The 15,574-nt window shown below is 43.2% G+C and overlaps 1 protein-coding gene across 1 annotated transcript in view; it reads left to right on the top strand.

Moving 5' to 3' along the window:
- The window catches only part of STK39 (serine threonine kinase 39), a 413,881-nt gene that overhangs the window by 206 nt on the left and 398,101 nt on the right, over nt 1-15,574 (top strand). Inside the window, exon 2 of the mRNA XM_006867035.1 lies at nt 4-51. Within this exon, the coding sequence (XP_006867097.1) occupies nt 4-51 (48 nt within the window). The remainder of the gene's footprint in view (nt 1-3; nt 52-15,574) is intronic.

Genomic DNA, 15,574 nt, shown 5'->3' with positions numbered 1-15,574 from the left:
CAGTCGGCTGGCCCATCTGCAGGGACGCGTACGAGCTGCAGGAGGTTATCGGTCAGTGCGGCGGCGCCGGCTCAGGCCGGGCGGGGAGGTGCGGCCGGGGGCGGGCGGGGGCGTAGGATGCTGGGCTCGCTTGCTTGCATGAACGGGAGGCCGAGCGGCCGGCTTCGTGGCCTACCGGCTTTAACAGCTTTTGTTTTTTGTTTTTTAAAATTTATTTGTTCGGTCTCTGAGCGCTGGTGCTGCAGGAGGCGGCGCGGCGGATGTGACACTGCAGACGAGCCGCATGCTGCAAACTTTTATCTCCGGGATCGCGGGGGCGGCTGAGCCAGGGACCCGGCAAAGCTGCCTCATCTCCTTGTATCTTGGTCCGCCCGGGTCACAGCCCCGGGTTGGGGGCCATTCGGGCTGGCAGCAGTGGGTGGGGTGGGGTGGGGTGGGGTGGGGTGGGGTAGCGGGGGCGGCGCCCAGGGCTGCCAGCGCCCCTGCGCTGCGCCCTGGGAACCGCGTCCTGAGGGACTCTGCGGGCGCAGCCGCGCCTCCGCTCTCCAAGCACCGCTCCTCTGTCTCTCGTCATTACCCGCTCGCCGTGGGTAACGGGGCCACGTAGAAGCCTCGGAGGCCTGAGTTCTCTGCCGAGCTTGGGGAGGATGCTGGCCTCACACTCTGACAGCCGCCTCTGCGCGTTCGCGTTGCAGCCCTTCTCTCCATGCCGCCCTGCGCACCCAGGTACCCGCCTCCCTTGGTGCCGGGCGCGCGGTCTGCCGCCCAGCCCGGCCGCCCAGGGAAGGCGGGCGCTCTGGCTTCCTGCCCTGCACCGGGCGATGCTTCTCTCTGGTCCAGGGCCGAGCTGCAAGAGTGAAACCCGAGTCTGTCGGTGATCTGTACTCCGCCTTATGGTGCCTTCTAGTCGGCTCACAAAGATCACCTTATCTTACATTTTTCAAAAACCTGGCAAAGTCGAACATCAAGAAGCCGGGGTTACTTTTCTTTGGGCAGGCACATGAAGGGGCGGTTATTTGTGTTGACCGTTCACTTAGAACTTGCCATACCTATAGAGTCGTCCTGTTTCTGAGTCTTTTTAAACTCCCTTAGGACACCTCCAGGTAAAAAAGTGGGGCCCTCAGGTTGTAAACTTACTGACTCTGGGATGGGATGCTGCCTTCTTGCAATCCTGATTTTTCAGCAGAGTGATGTAGAAGGAATTCAGAATATTTATCTTAAATATTTTTTTCTGTCTTTAATTTTAAAGAGTTTCTCTTTCTCTACTTTTTTCAAGAAGTTAGAACATAACAGTTTCATTAGGTGTTTAAATTAGTACTTGCTTCTCCTGGAGTGACGCTGTAGGGTCAGCACTAAGCTGCAAACCACAATAAGGTTGGCAGTTCAAACCCACCAGCTGCTCCTCGGAAACCCTATGCAGGGTCGCTATGAGTCAGAACAGACTAGATGGCGTTTAACAACAATAACTATATGAATGAAACATTTTGGGTTTAATCAATATGATTTTTCTCAAAGCTGCTTTACATAATTAAATATGTAGTTTGTGATGCCACTTGAATCCCGTTTAAAGTAACTGCATATATTAAAACATATGATGAAAATGATGGTGGGACAGTAACCAAGGATATAAAAGTTGTAATAGGCCTCTGTAGAGAAAATCCTTTGAAGGCCTAGACTTTTCATAACTTTTTGGCCAAAGTCTCTCAAGTGATGAGTCTTCGTGTCACTACCTAGATGGATTAAAAGGTTTCAAGGGCTTCTCAAAGCCTGGAGTAGTCAGTGAAACTTTAAACTAGCTTATAATCCCCTTCACCTTTCCAGTTTTGTTTCTAGCTTGACTCAACCTGTGTGCCCCCTCCCGTAGTCTGCTTACTTCGATTGTACCCAGAGTGCTTTGCTGTCCTCCAACATACATGTGGTCTTTCCCTTGCTGCGTTTGCATAGGCTATTCAGTAAGTGCCTGTCTCTGTCTAGTGAATTTCCCTCAGTTTTCAAGACCAAGGTGAATATCCATTGAGAAGCTTTCCATATTGCCCAGGCCAAAGGTAAAGTACTATGACTTCTTCTGACTTTCTTTTTACATAGGTCATAGCAAAGTCATCCGATAGTTTATATCTGCTCAACAAAATCTGATAGTCTACTGTGTTCCAAAGACTCCTGGGTGGCACAGATGGTTTGTGCTCTAACACTAACTTGGCTTCTGGTGTGGTGCTGTGGGTTAGCATTGGACTGCGAACCATACGGTTGGCAGTTCAAACCCACCAGCTGCTCCTTGGAAACCCTATACAGGATCGATACTTGATGACACTTAACAACAACTAACCTAAAGGTTGGTGGTTCAGATCCACCCAGTAGCTCCACAGAGCAAAGTTCTGGTGATCTGCTTCCACAAAGATTACAGTCAAGAAAATCCTGTGGAACAATTTTCCTCTGGAACGCTTGGGGTTGCCGTGAGTCAGCATTGACTGGGTAACAGTGGAGGTATTATATCCCAAGCACTTTAGTATCTGTTTGTTGTTGTTATTAAGTGCCATCGAGACAGTTCTAACTCTGAGTGACCTTGTTTAGGTGGTGGGTTTGAATGGCTCGTGGGCTTGAACAGCTAACTTTGTGGTTAGCAGTCCAGTGTCTGTCCTATAGCACCACACCAGGACACCAGTATAGAAATGAATAAGAGTGGACCCTACTCTCCAGGATATAGTGAGTTAGGAGATATATGTAAATAATTCTGTAGGGTGATGAGTGAGCACAAAGAAGGGAGTGAATAGAAGACATACAGAAGCAGTGTAATTTACATGAAAAGGCCATAGTGTATTTGAGCTGGGTTTTGAATTCTGGGAAGAGTTTGTCAAATGCCAAGTTAAGCAAAGCAGCCTCATGCTGCAAACTTAAATCTCCTGGATCATCATCCCTGAACAGCCCATGAATTCCTTCAATATCATAGGGTTGGTTCATAAAAGTTGAATCATTGTGTGTATTGTCCATAGAGTTTGGACCAATGTTTATATTTCCATTTTATTAATTATTATGGTTAAATTGCAAACTTTGTCTCTACAAATAATACGTATTTTGAGTTGGTTGGTTTTGTGAATTACTGAGTAAAATCATCATTTAAGTGACTGAATTACTTGCACATCTTATTTCTACTGGTGGTAATAGCATTGTAAATTATGGATGATCAGCTCAGTGAGAAGAAAATGATAGAAACTTACCTGAGACATTTTTGAGAATGGAAATAACTACTTACTAATATTTTTACCCAGATTTCTGCACATTCACATTGTGGGAAGGGCTTTCCTATATTTTCAATCTGTCTCTTGTTTTTCCAACTAAAAGATATGGCTTGTCTGGAGACCAAATTGTTGAAAAATCAAATTGCTGAAACAGGTTTTTTAAGGGCTTACTGTTTATAGGGAACTACATTCATTTCTATTTAAGTGTTTAATGCCAGTTGAGCAAGTAAGAGTGAACTTGTGGTTAAGCACTTTTGCTTAAACATTATGCACAGAAGTTCAAACCAGTTTTGACACGAATGCCATTTGACAGTGTTTGCCTCTATCCACCATACTGCAGGTGTCATATGATAAAACTTCAGCAGTGTGAACTGTGACCAGCAGGAGGCTCGGCTGTGTGGAGGAGAAGGCCGAGGGAGGCAGTGTTTTAACTTTTCCAGCGTGGCATGGAACACTTTTTCTTCATTTCCTTCTGGCAGAAGTTGGGCCTCAGGATTAGGAAAGAATATAGGTTAACTAAAATCCAAACAGAGCAGGTTCAGTTGTTTGACTTCTTCTGTTTTAGAAAAATAAACACAGGATTTTACAAGTCTAAAAATAAAGTTTTGTCTTTGTTGTATTGTTGTTCTTGTGTTGTAAAAGATCAATGGAGAAATTATAATGCTCTTAGGAGTAATCTGACTCAGAAGTTTATGCATGACCTGAAAAATGATGTGAAATCCGTTGAGAGCTTTGTGCTTAGGGGTTAAAAATGGTCTGAACTTTTAAAATTCCTTCTTTAGCTGTCAATTCTTCTTGTTGTTAAGTACCTTGTGGTTAACAGTGAAGTGCTTATCCTACACCACACTAGAACTCCCCTGTGGTGATTATGTGCCTTGGATTCGGTTCTGACTCATAGTGACCCTGTATAGGGTTTCTGAGGCTATAAGTCTTTACGGGAGCAGAAAGCCTCATCTTTCTCCCTTGGAACAACTGGTAGTTTCGAGCTGCTGACCTTAAGATTTGCAGCCCGATTCGTAACCACTACGCTACCAGAATTCCCGTGTACCACCCTTAAAACTAGAAGAAGGTTAGAATGAGAAAGAATCTTGCCAATCCCCTGCTTGACCTAGACCTAAAACATTTCAGACCAATAGGAAAACAATAGTGGAGTGGGTTGGTGGTAGATTTCAAATATTCTGTCTCTCTCCTCTATAAGTAACTGCTCTTCAGAGGCTTTCTAACTTGTTTATACAATGGTTTGGTAGTGGTGGTGGTGGTGGTGGTGGTGTGTGGTGCAGTCAGTTTGACTCATAGAGACTCTGTATAGGGTTTCCAAGGCTGTAAATCTTTATGGGAGCAGAAAGCCTCATTTTTCTTCTGTGGAGCCACTGGTAGTTTGGAACTAGCTGACCTTGAGGTTAGTAGCCCAACTAAGCTATCCGAGCTCCTTATAGTCTTGTTTTAGCCTTTTAAATCTTTGTTTCTCATTCATTCTCTGTTGTTAATTACCCTCAAGTTAATTTCCACTCCTAGCTAACCTATGTAGGATTTCCTATGCTGTAAATCTCTGTGGAAGCAGAAAGCCTCGTCTTTCTTCTGCAGAGATGCTGGTGGACTGGAGCCACTGACCTTGTGGTTTGCAGTCCAATACTTATCCTACAGTGCCACACCACTAGAGACACTAAATAGGTGCCTGCTTGTCTCTAAGTATGTTTGATTTTCTTGCTGTCTCTGTGTGTAACTGGTAGCTCATGAGTCTGTCATTATGTAGTTTTTGGTTTCTTAGTATTGCTTCACTTTTGGCCTGAGTGGTAATTTAAAATGATCTAAAAGTAGCACTTCATTTGCTGCCTTAGTCAATATAAAAGGAGTCCTGATTTGCTGCAGAATAAGCACTGGACTGCTAACTGTAAGGTAGGTAGTACAAACCCATCACCCACTTAGTGGGAGAAAGTTGAGGTTTTCTGTCCTTGCAAAGGTTCACAGCCTTGATGACTATACTGTGAGTCCCAACTGACTCCATGGTAGTATGTTAATACAAAGAATTTTTTGATGTCTAAAATCCTAGTTTGACTTGAAGGGTCCTCTGATTGTTGTGTTTTTTTTCTCCTGGGAGGCTTTGTGTGATCATTCTTCATTTTCTCTAGGCCCAAGTACTAGGACATGTGGCCAGTCTTCAAGGGGACAACAGTTTCTTCCAAAATAAGACCTTCAAACAGCCTGCGGCATTTCCACTTTGCTCTGTGCTCATGAAGGTTCTGTGTGGTTCTGGGGTTTAGGGACTAGTGCTTTTGAAAAATTAGATGTCCAAAAGGGATCTTGAGGACAGTGGGAGCTATCCTCCTATGAAGGCACTTCAAAAAATTCATCGAAAAATGGAATTAAGACAGTGGGATTTGTTCATGAACTTTTTGAAGCTTCTTGTGTGGTTTAATTGTTTATGGGAGTACATTGTTCACAGGTTAATTTTATATTTTATAAGTGAATCTATTACTTGATGAAAAGTGACCTGCAGAAGAAGTTTCTACTCCACGTTCAAACTTTAGGACAGTAGTCTCAGTGATTCTTCAGTATCTATCAGTATGGTTGGTCTGGTCTTTCTTAGGAAGCTGAGTTTTGTTCTGTATTTTTATCACCTTCTATCGAGGCCCTTGTATTGTGTCTCTGGTAGGAATGATCCCTTGAGGTAGCTGGGTACCATGTAGTTCTTCTGGTCTCAGGTTAGAGAAGGTTGTGGGCTCTTAGTCCCTTAGACTAGTTTCTCCTTTGAGCCTTTGATTGTCTTCATTCTCTTTTGTTTCAGACAAGTGGAGACCAATAGTTTTATCTTAGATGGCCACTTACAAGCTTTAAAGACCTCAGATGCTTCTCACCATTCTAGGATGTGTAGACTATATCCTTTATGAACTTTGTATGCCAGTTGATGGAGTTGTCTCTTTAGATTGTGGTCTCAAACCTTCTAACCCAGTAAGCCTAGTTGTTTGGTTATGTTTAGGCAGCCTCTGTAATTGTGCCACCCCTGGTAGCATAGTGGGTTACATGTTGGGCTACTAACCACAAGATTAGCAGTTCGAAACCACCAGCCATTCCTTGGGAGAAAGATGAGGCTTTCTGCTCCCATTAAGATTTACAGCCCTGGAAACCTTATACAGGGTTGCTATGAGGCAGAACCTGCTCAAGTGTGTTATATATGTGGATATATATGCAGCTTACACAATTGTGTGTATACATGTACAGCTATACATATACAGATAGATCTATACATGTATGTATGTTTACTTATGTGTGGCTGTCTAAATATTTATATATATATATGTCTTCCCACATAACTACATACATTTTTGCTATTAATGCAAAATTGTATATGCTATTGCATTTACTGAAATTGCCCCTTTTTCTAGTATACTTCTTGATGTCTTCATTTACCTTGGTCAAGTTGTGCTGACTTCACCTATATTTGTTCTTCTCTTTTTCCACACTTAAAGTAACAATTGTATTCTATTTAGACAGTGATTCCCTTGTCCTCTCCCTCCCATTCATGATAACCACGAATGAACTTTGCTGTCTATGTGTATATATATTTTTTGATTTTTCTAATGATGGGACCATATGATATTTCTCCTTTTGTGCTTGACTTCTTTTACTTAGCATGATGTCCTCCAGATTCATCCATGTTAAAAGGTGTTTCATGGACTCCTCACTATTCTTTATAATTGCATGATTTTCCGTTAAAAATATGTCCCACATTTTGCTTATCCAGTCATCTGTTGATGGGTACTTACGTTGTTTCCATCTTTTTACTATTGCGAATTAATTATTCAGCAATGAATATAGGCGTGCATATGTCAATTTTTGTCACTGCTGTCACATCTCTTGGATGATGCCTAGGAATGGGATTGCCACATCATAAGTTATTTCTATGTCTAACTTTTTCAGGAAGTGCCATACTGTTTTCCATAGTGCTGGTACCATTTTATGATCCCACCATCTGTTTATAAGAGTCTCAACAATTGTGAGGTAGGCCCAGGACTGGGCATTGTTTCATTCTGTTGTGCATAGGGTTGCTATGAGTCGGTACTGATTTGATGGCACCTAACAACAACAAAACAATCCCCCTACAACCTTGCTGGCATTTGCTATTTTCTATTCCTTATTTATTTTAAATTATTGCCATTTTTATAGGGGTGGAATTGTGTATCAGTGTAGTTTTGATTTGCATTGCTGTCATAGTTAATGGTCACAAGCATCTTTTCACATTTTGTTGGCTGTATCCTTTGCCCATTTAAAAATTTTTTGTTGTTGTTGGATTGTTTGTCTTTTTAGAAACTAGGCCCGTATTAGAAATGTCATTACTGAAGTTTTTTTCCTAGTCTGTAGGCTCTCATTTTACTCTCTTGGTAAGAATAAGTATTCAGTTTTTGGAAGGGCCCTTTTATCTAGTTCATCTTCTGTTGTTTGTGTTATTTATGTCAAAAATTAGATCCCTTAGTATTTTATTGGTGGTACATGACAAGACTGGGCTCTCTAAGCCCCTCCCCTTTTCCAGGGGGCCTGGATGGCAACTGTGAGGGTGGGAGCTTCTCAGTGTGTAGGGGAGTAGAGTTGGGGTAAGGACTCCCAGCAGCTGAAGGCCTCTCTCTTCCTCTAGTGCTGTTTCTGGGGCTGGTGGTCCAGGGGGCTCTTATTCTTTGGAGGCCATATGGACCATAAGATCCACCACCCTGTTGCTGTAGCCAAATTCATTGTCATACCAGGAAATGAGCTTGACAAAGTAGTCATTGAGGGCAATGCCAGCCCCAGCATTCAAAGGTGGAAGAGTGGGTGTCACTATTAAAGTCACAGGAGACGACTTGGTCTTCAGTGTAACCCAGGATGCCTTTCAGGGGTCCATCTGATTCCTGCTTCACTGCCTTCTTGATGTCATTGTATTTGGCAGCTTTCCCCAGGTCCACAATAGACACATTGGGAGTAGGGACATGGAAGGCTATGCCAGTGAATTTCCCATTCAGTTCAGGGATTACCTTACCCACAGCCTTGGCAGCACCGGTAGATGCAGGGATGATGTTCTGGGCAGCCCCATGGGCATTACGCCACAGTTTTCCAGGGAGGCCATCCACAGTCTTCTGGGCGGCAGTGGTGGTATGAGTCCCTCCACCATGCCAAAGTTGTCATGGATGACCTTGGCCAGGATGACCTTGGCCAGGGTGATGCAGGAGGCATTGCTGACAATCTTGAGGGAGTTGTCATACTTCTCATGGTTCACACCCATCACAAACATGGGGGCATCAGCAGAAGGGGCAGAGATGATTACGCTTTTGGCACCACCCTTCATGTGAGTCCCAGCCTTCGCCAAGGTTGTGAAGACACCGGTGGACTCTACAACATACTTATCACCAGCATCACCCTACTTGACAGCCTTGATAGTGCCATTGAACTTGCCATGGGTAGAATCATACTGGAACATGTAGACCATGTAGTTGAGGTCAATGAAGGGGTCGTTGATGGCAACAACCTTCACTTTGCCAGAGTTAGGCGCCCAATTCGGCCAAATCCGTTGACTCTGACCTTCATCATTCTGTCTCAGGGATGCGGCTGGTACTGCAAGAGAAGCTGCAGCTGCTTGTCGAATGGGGAGAAGCAGAGAGCCTAGATCCCTTAGTTTTGACTTTATATTATTTTCTGGGGACTTTATAGGTTCAGGTTTAGTATTTAGGTCTTTGATCCATTCTGAGTAAGTTTTTGCATATGGTGTATGGATCCTATTTAATTTTTCTGCATGTAGATAATCCACCATTTGTTAAAGAGACTGTTTTTTCCCCCATTGATGGACTCTGATTCTTTGTCAAAGATCAACTGCCCATAGATAAATGGCTTTACTTTTGGGTTCTCAATTCGACTCCATTGGTCTATGTGTCTGTCATTGAACCAGTACCAAGTTATTTTGATTACTGTGACTGTATAGTAAGTTTTGGGGTCCTGGTGTGGTGCTGTAGGATAAGCATTAAACTGCTAACCACAAAGTTGGCGGTTCGAACCTACCAGCCCCATCTTGGAAAACTTATACAGGGTCACACCAACTTGACAGCACTTAAACAACCACCATGAAGTTTTGAAGTTGGGAAGTGTGAGGCCTCCTGCTCGGTTCTTCAATGTTGCTTTAGCCATTCGGGGAGTTTTAGTGTATTTTTAATACTAAAAGAAAGAGGCCTAAGATGCTTGCCTGAGACTCAAGACTTTGAGTTTTCTTTCTTTTAATAAAGAAGGAAATATATACAGAAATGTGTTTTTAAATGTGCTATTCAAACTATTTGTTGTTGTTATTAAGTGCTATTGAGTCAATTCCAACTCATAGCGATCCTGTATAGGGTTTCCAAGGAGTGGCTGGGGAGCTTGAACAGCTGACCTTGTGGTTCAAATGTTCAAACTACTACTTTGGAGAAAAACCTCAAGGTGAAAAGAAGCATGTTACTTTAGTACTTGCTTTATTTATTTATGTGCTTCATTTGTGACTGGTAATAATTTCCCCATACCCTTGTGGTCTGTTGTATGCTAGATTTTCAGTAATGTTTGAAAACAAATGGTTACAGCTTGCTCTCTTGAGTCAGACTACTGGGCTCATTTCATATCCTGGCAATAGCTGATCCTGGTGTTGCCACCTAGAGCATATCCCTTAAATTTCTCTGTACTCAGTTTCCTCGTTTATAACATGGGGATGGTAAAAATAGGGTTGTCATGAGGATTGAAAGAATGCAAAGCACTTAAGAAACTGCCTGGCACACACTCATTCTCAATTAGTCTTGGCCATAACTAATATAAACTTGGTTTGCTAATCAGATCCAGACTATTAGGAGAGAGCAGGGCCCTGCCTTGAACAAGGTTGTGGAGGGCCTTGAAGAGTTCTCTGGGGGAGAGGTTGCCTCCCAGTCTCCTTTCAGTGGGTGACTGGAGGTGGTTGGCAGTGGGAGCCTGAGGCACATGGAGGCCTGGCTTCCCCTTGCACCTCCGCTGTGTGGAGGAAGCTGGAGAGACCTGTGGAGCTCCTGGCGATTTGGATAGCTCAGGGCTTCAGGTGCCAAATGGCTCTGTGACAAGTGGTGAGAGCATCCTGTGGGAAGGTTGATGGGAGGAAAGGGCTCTGAGAGAAGCCTGCTAAGACTGCACTTTTCCTCCACCTCTGAGATCGCCCGCCCTACGGAGGCTGCCATGTTGGCAGGAAATGCTGCTGACGAAAAGCAATATTCACTGTGTGTCCAGTGAGTGAGAGGACAGGGGAGTTTGTGATAAAGTCATCACTGTTGGATTCCTGTCTTCTTCTTTGCCCTCTCTTAGAATTAAATATTCTCAAAAGAGGACAAAACACTCTCAATATTCCTTCCTCCTCAGCTAGTACCTTAGCTCGCTCTCCTTCCTTTCATAGCAAAGCTGTTGGAAAGAACCTCCACTTTTCAGTCCACTGCAGTCTGGCCTCTGCCCTCTCTAGAGGGATAAGACACCAAAGCTGCTGTTGCCAAAATCTCAGTGACCCTTCTGTGGTCAGTCAGAGACAGCAGACACTTCAGCCCTTGTGTTTCCTCTCAGCGGCTTTGGCATGTGGTGGTAAGAACTAAAAAGTCTCTGGGATGGGCTTCCGTGCCATCCCACTCTCTTGATGAACTCCTGCTGACCTTTGGATTAGTATGTGGATTACCTTCTGTACTTCTTTATTTGGATGTTTCATAGGAACTTCATACTGACAGTTAAACACACTCTCTACCTTTGCTCCTATCCCAATCATCTTCCATAGTCTCCATCTGCATTAAGACCCTAAAGGGTGAAACATGCCTGATAATTTCCACATCTAATTTGTTACCCAGTTAATCCTACATCCTTGATATTTTTTTGATCTGTCTCTGATTCTTTGACTTGGCTGTTCAGCAGTATATTTCAGGACCTTAGGAATTTTTATTTTGATTATTATAACTTTCTAACCCATATACTGGAGTCCTGGTGTGGCACTGTGGGTTAACACGCTGGACTGCAAGGCCACTTTGAACTGCAGGGTCAGTGGTTCAAGCTCACCAACTGCTCCTTGGAAACCGTATACACGGTCAGTCGCTGTGGGTCAGAACCGACTCAGTGTACTTAAGAACAACAACCCATATACTTGTCTCCATTCCTGCTTCTGGCTCCTGTATGCATGGCTGCTAAAGTAATACTTATACCCAAATTTTTATCCTATTGCTCCCAGGCTTAAACACCTTTGGTTTCTTTCCCTTCAACTTTAAGGTTAATTTTGAGAATGATGCTTAAGACCTTTTGGGAATTGCCTTTAGCTTTCCTTTCCAGCTATATCTTGTCATTTCCAGCCAGTGGGGGATCTTTTGCAATTGCTGAGATGTTTAAGTTTCCCTCTGTTTGCAATACCATCTCACCCTTTCCTTTCTGTTTCTGTGTGTACAAGAGAGTTCTTTTTCCCTTTTGAAGTTTTACGTTTATTGCAGTATAATATATATGTGAAATATATATGTGGAAAAGGTCAAAAAAGTGTGAAGTGTGATGCCTGCTCAGAAATTGAACATACCCATAGAACCAGCATCTTAGTCCAGAATCTGTTGTTTTGTTATTGTTAAGTGCCATCCAGTTGGTGCCGGCTTAGAGTGACCATATAGGGTTTCCAAGGAGCAGCTGGTGGGTTTGAACTGACGACCTTGTGCTTCATAGTCCAGTGCTGATCTTACACTGGGAGTTCAATCCAGGATCTAAGGCCCCTGAATACATGATTTATTTTCACAGAAACAGCCCCTGTATTTTCAAGGCCTCCCCCAGGCTCTGCTTTGCATCTTACTCCCAGGCAGTCCTCTCGATGTGTGCCAGTTGTTTGCCTACTTGCCCATCGTGGGACTCAGCTGTTAAGTATTCCTTGAGGACAGGGTTATCTCTGGACCCCACATGACATCCTCTATATCTGATAAATGTTTTCTGGGTACAGGACTGAGTTCTGGGGACACATACTCTCACTCCTCTTGTGGAAGAAGAACATTGTTGAAAATTTGTCTCCCTGGATGGATCCTGTGGGTTTGAGCTTGCCTGTGGTTAATGTCAGTGCTTATTTAGTTGTGTTTCAGCCAATCAGCTTAAAGGACTCTGTAAAAATTAGCTCATTAATCCTCTTTGAGAGTTTCCACCACCTGTGTTCTGTAGGTTAGAGGCAGACACCACCGGGCTTTCCTGGGATCACAGGACTGAGAGGTAGCCATTCCAGATTAAAGGATGTAGATCTCCCTGCCAGAGTCCTGGTGTCCTTTTACGTGGATACTGTAGTAGAATGGCTTTCCTCTGCTTTCCTCCTCTACAGCATGCCTTTCTTGGGTGTACAGATAAGTCCTGTCCTAGTGTTTATTTATGTTGTTGTCGACTCCAATTTATAGTCCCCACATAGCAGAGTAGAACTGCCTTGTAGGGCTCTCTTGGCTGTAATCTTTATAGAAGCATATCACTATGCCTTTCTTCTGCAGAGGGGCTGGTTGGTTTGAACTGGCAACCTTTTAGTTAGCTGGTCTCCTGGTGTGGCACTGTGGGCTAATGCTTCAGACTGCAAAGCCGTTTGAACCACAAGGTTGGTGGTTCAAGCTCTCACTAGCTGATCCTCGGAAACCCTATACAGGGTCGCTATGGGTTGGAACCGACTCAACGGCATTTCACAACAACAACTTAACTGTAGTCTATGGGGCCTCCTGCTGTGTAGAAATAGGATGCAGATAAAGAATAGGAACAGGACCAGTGTTTTTCAAGATTGTTATAATGGTGATGCTGGTAGTTGTTAGGTGCCTTGAGTTGGTTCCGACTCACAGCAACCCTTATACCTAGCAGAACAAATTACAGTCGTTATTTGAGCGCATTGCTGCTGTCACTGTGTCAGTCTACCTCGTTGTGGATCTTTCTATAAAGGACTGAACCCTGGTGACACGGTAGGATAAGCATTGAACTGCTAACCACAAGGTTGGTAGTTCACACCCACTAACTGCTCCATGAGTAAAAGATGAGGCTGTCTGCTCTTGTAAATATTTACAGCCTCTGGAACTGTATTCAAGGTCACTATGAGGCGGAATCACCTCCATGGCAGTGGATATGTGTGTTTGTTTTGATATCAAGGATCACACCAGTGCTGTCATCCTAAGGGTGAGAGCAAGGAGCTCTGGTAGCGTAGTGGTTATGAGTCGGGCTGCTAACCTCAAGGTCACCAGTTTGAAACTCCCAGCTGTTCTGTGGGAGAAAGATGAGGCTTTCTGCTCCCGTGAAGATTTACAGCCGCAGAAACCCTGTACCAGGGTTGCTCTGAGTCGGAACCGACTCCACAGCATACCACCACCACCACTGGTGCGGTAAACGCTAAGATCCCAGAATTGGGGCTTTTGAAGTCAAAACCAATCTAACTGTTGTTAAGTGCTGTGGAGTAGGTTCAGACTCATAACTACCCTGTACAGGATTTCCAAGGAGCAGCTGGTCGGTTTGAACTGCCAGCCTTGGGATTAGCAGTCCAGTGTGTGTCCTACAGCACCACACCAGACCTGGTGTCTTGCTTTGCAAAATGCATTTTTTTTCTATTTAGATACATGTCTCTGTAATCCATCATACGAGGTTTTATATTTTTCTCCAACATTGTTGTATTTAAATTGTACTAAAACTAAAGTGATTCAAGTGATTTTATGTTAAAGCAATTCAAGTATTCCTTTCTCGATAGCTGCTATTCAATTGGTCAAGTTTTTGTTACTAGTAAGAGGAGAATCCAGTATGTTAATTAAAAAGGCATTTCAGCCTGGGCTTAACTGGGAAGCAGAGGGGAAACAGAAGTCCTTTAGAGAACGGACGGGCAGAACTTTAGTTCTAAAATTGATTTTGATAAACACTTTGGAATCCTACGTGCGTTAATGTTGCTGTATTTCGTTTCTTTTCTCTTGCCAAACAGTGAATAATGATTTGACAATAAATTCATGCTTGAACCGTAAGAAACGTCTTGGACACTGAACAATTAGATGAATTGGCCGTTTACACTGATTGTATGTTTTGATACATGTAAAAATAGCAAGAGCCCTTACCATTCATTTGATCGCATTTAAGTTTCAAACTGTTCAGAAGCCTAGTACTGGGAATGCTCATTCAGTTCTTTCCTTCAGTGAAGATAAACATTTTGATGACACTAACAGGGCTTAGGGTTCCAGCCTTTAGGCACTGCTGGAGCTATCTGGCAAAAAAACTAGTTTGGCAAGTCAACAGTGATGACACTTACTGCTCCGTGAGTGATAGGATTTCATTTGAGGAGTATTTTGGAAGCCAGTGACCTGTGACAATTCTGAGACTTCTCACCGCCACTCTGTTGACAGTTGAAGTCTTAGAAGAATTCACAGTCTTGTTTTGAACTGGTAGCATTAGTTTGTGCCAGTGTTTGTAACAAGGGACAGTCAGTTGCTTTTGTTCTTGTCTTGTTTTAGGGATTGAAAAGGGATGATCTTTTCTTCTGTGCCTGTTGGTTTGTATTGTGCAGCTTGGGTTTGAATTGGAATCACTTGGTTATATCTTTTCTTTTAAACTGGCATTGACATTATGCTCACTTGCTTAATTACAAGGTGACTTCAAGAAAGCAGAAGAGGAGCAGTCCCGTTAGTTTGTCAAGGGGAAGGTATGATAGGCCAGTGATGGCTTTTATACGTCAGTTTACAAATGAAGGATGATACAAGGATATAGAGGGGGAAAGAAAATTTAATTCTGACAGAGACTGAATTAGAAATCGATCCCAGTTCTTTTTTTTTTTAACCAAGGCCTCTAAAGGCCAAAATTGAACTAACTTGTCTAGGTCCAAAGACCCCTAGAATTCTGGTTTTACCATTCCTACATAGTTCAGAACTTTTCTTAAAACATATTGTTTCTATATTGGTGAGCAGGAAGGAGTTAGATGTTAGAAATATTGATCCAATTGATGTTATAACTACATATTAATAGAATAAATACATGTATTTGGGAAAATTTATTTTACCACTGGCACCATATTAAAACTTCTAGCTATTTCTTTAAGGAAACCAAATTAAAATTGTTGCCACAGAGTTGATTCTAACTCACAGCAACCCTGCATAGGGCTCCCGAGACTCTAAACCTTTATGGGAGCAGACAGCCTTGCTATGTCTTTCTCCTGCTGAGCAGCTGATGAGTTTGTAGTTAAAAGCCCAATGCCTAACCCAGAGCGCCACCGGGGCTCCTTGGCTATTTCTTCAGAAGCACAAAAATTACACATAGCTGCAAAAACGATGTAGAAAAATGGAATTAAGAAATAATAAAATGTTTTCACAGACTTTTTCTTGTCCATAAATTGTTTCTTCATTGTTGTT

Source organism: Chrysochloris asiatica, unplaced genomic scaffold (genome assembly GCF_000296735.1).
Source record: "Chrysochloris asiatica unplaced genomic scaffold, ChrAsi1.0 scaffold00099, whole genome shotgun sequence".
NCBI lineage: Eukaryota > Metazoa > Chordata > Mammalia > Afrosoricida > Chrysochloridae > Chrysochloris > Chrysochloris asiatica.
Note: the sequence above shows the minus strand (reverse complement) of the source record. Positions and strands in the feature narration are given on the sequence as shown.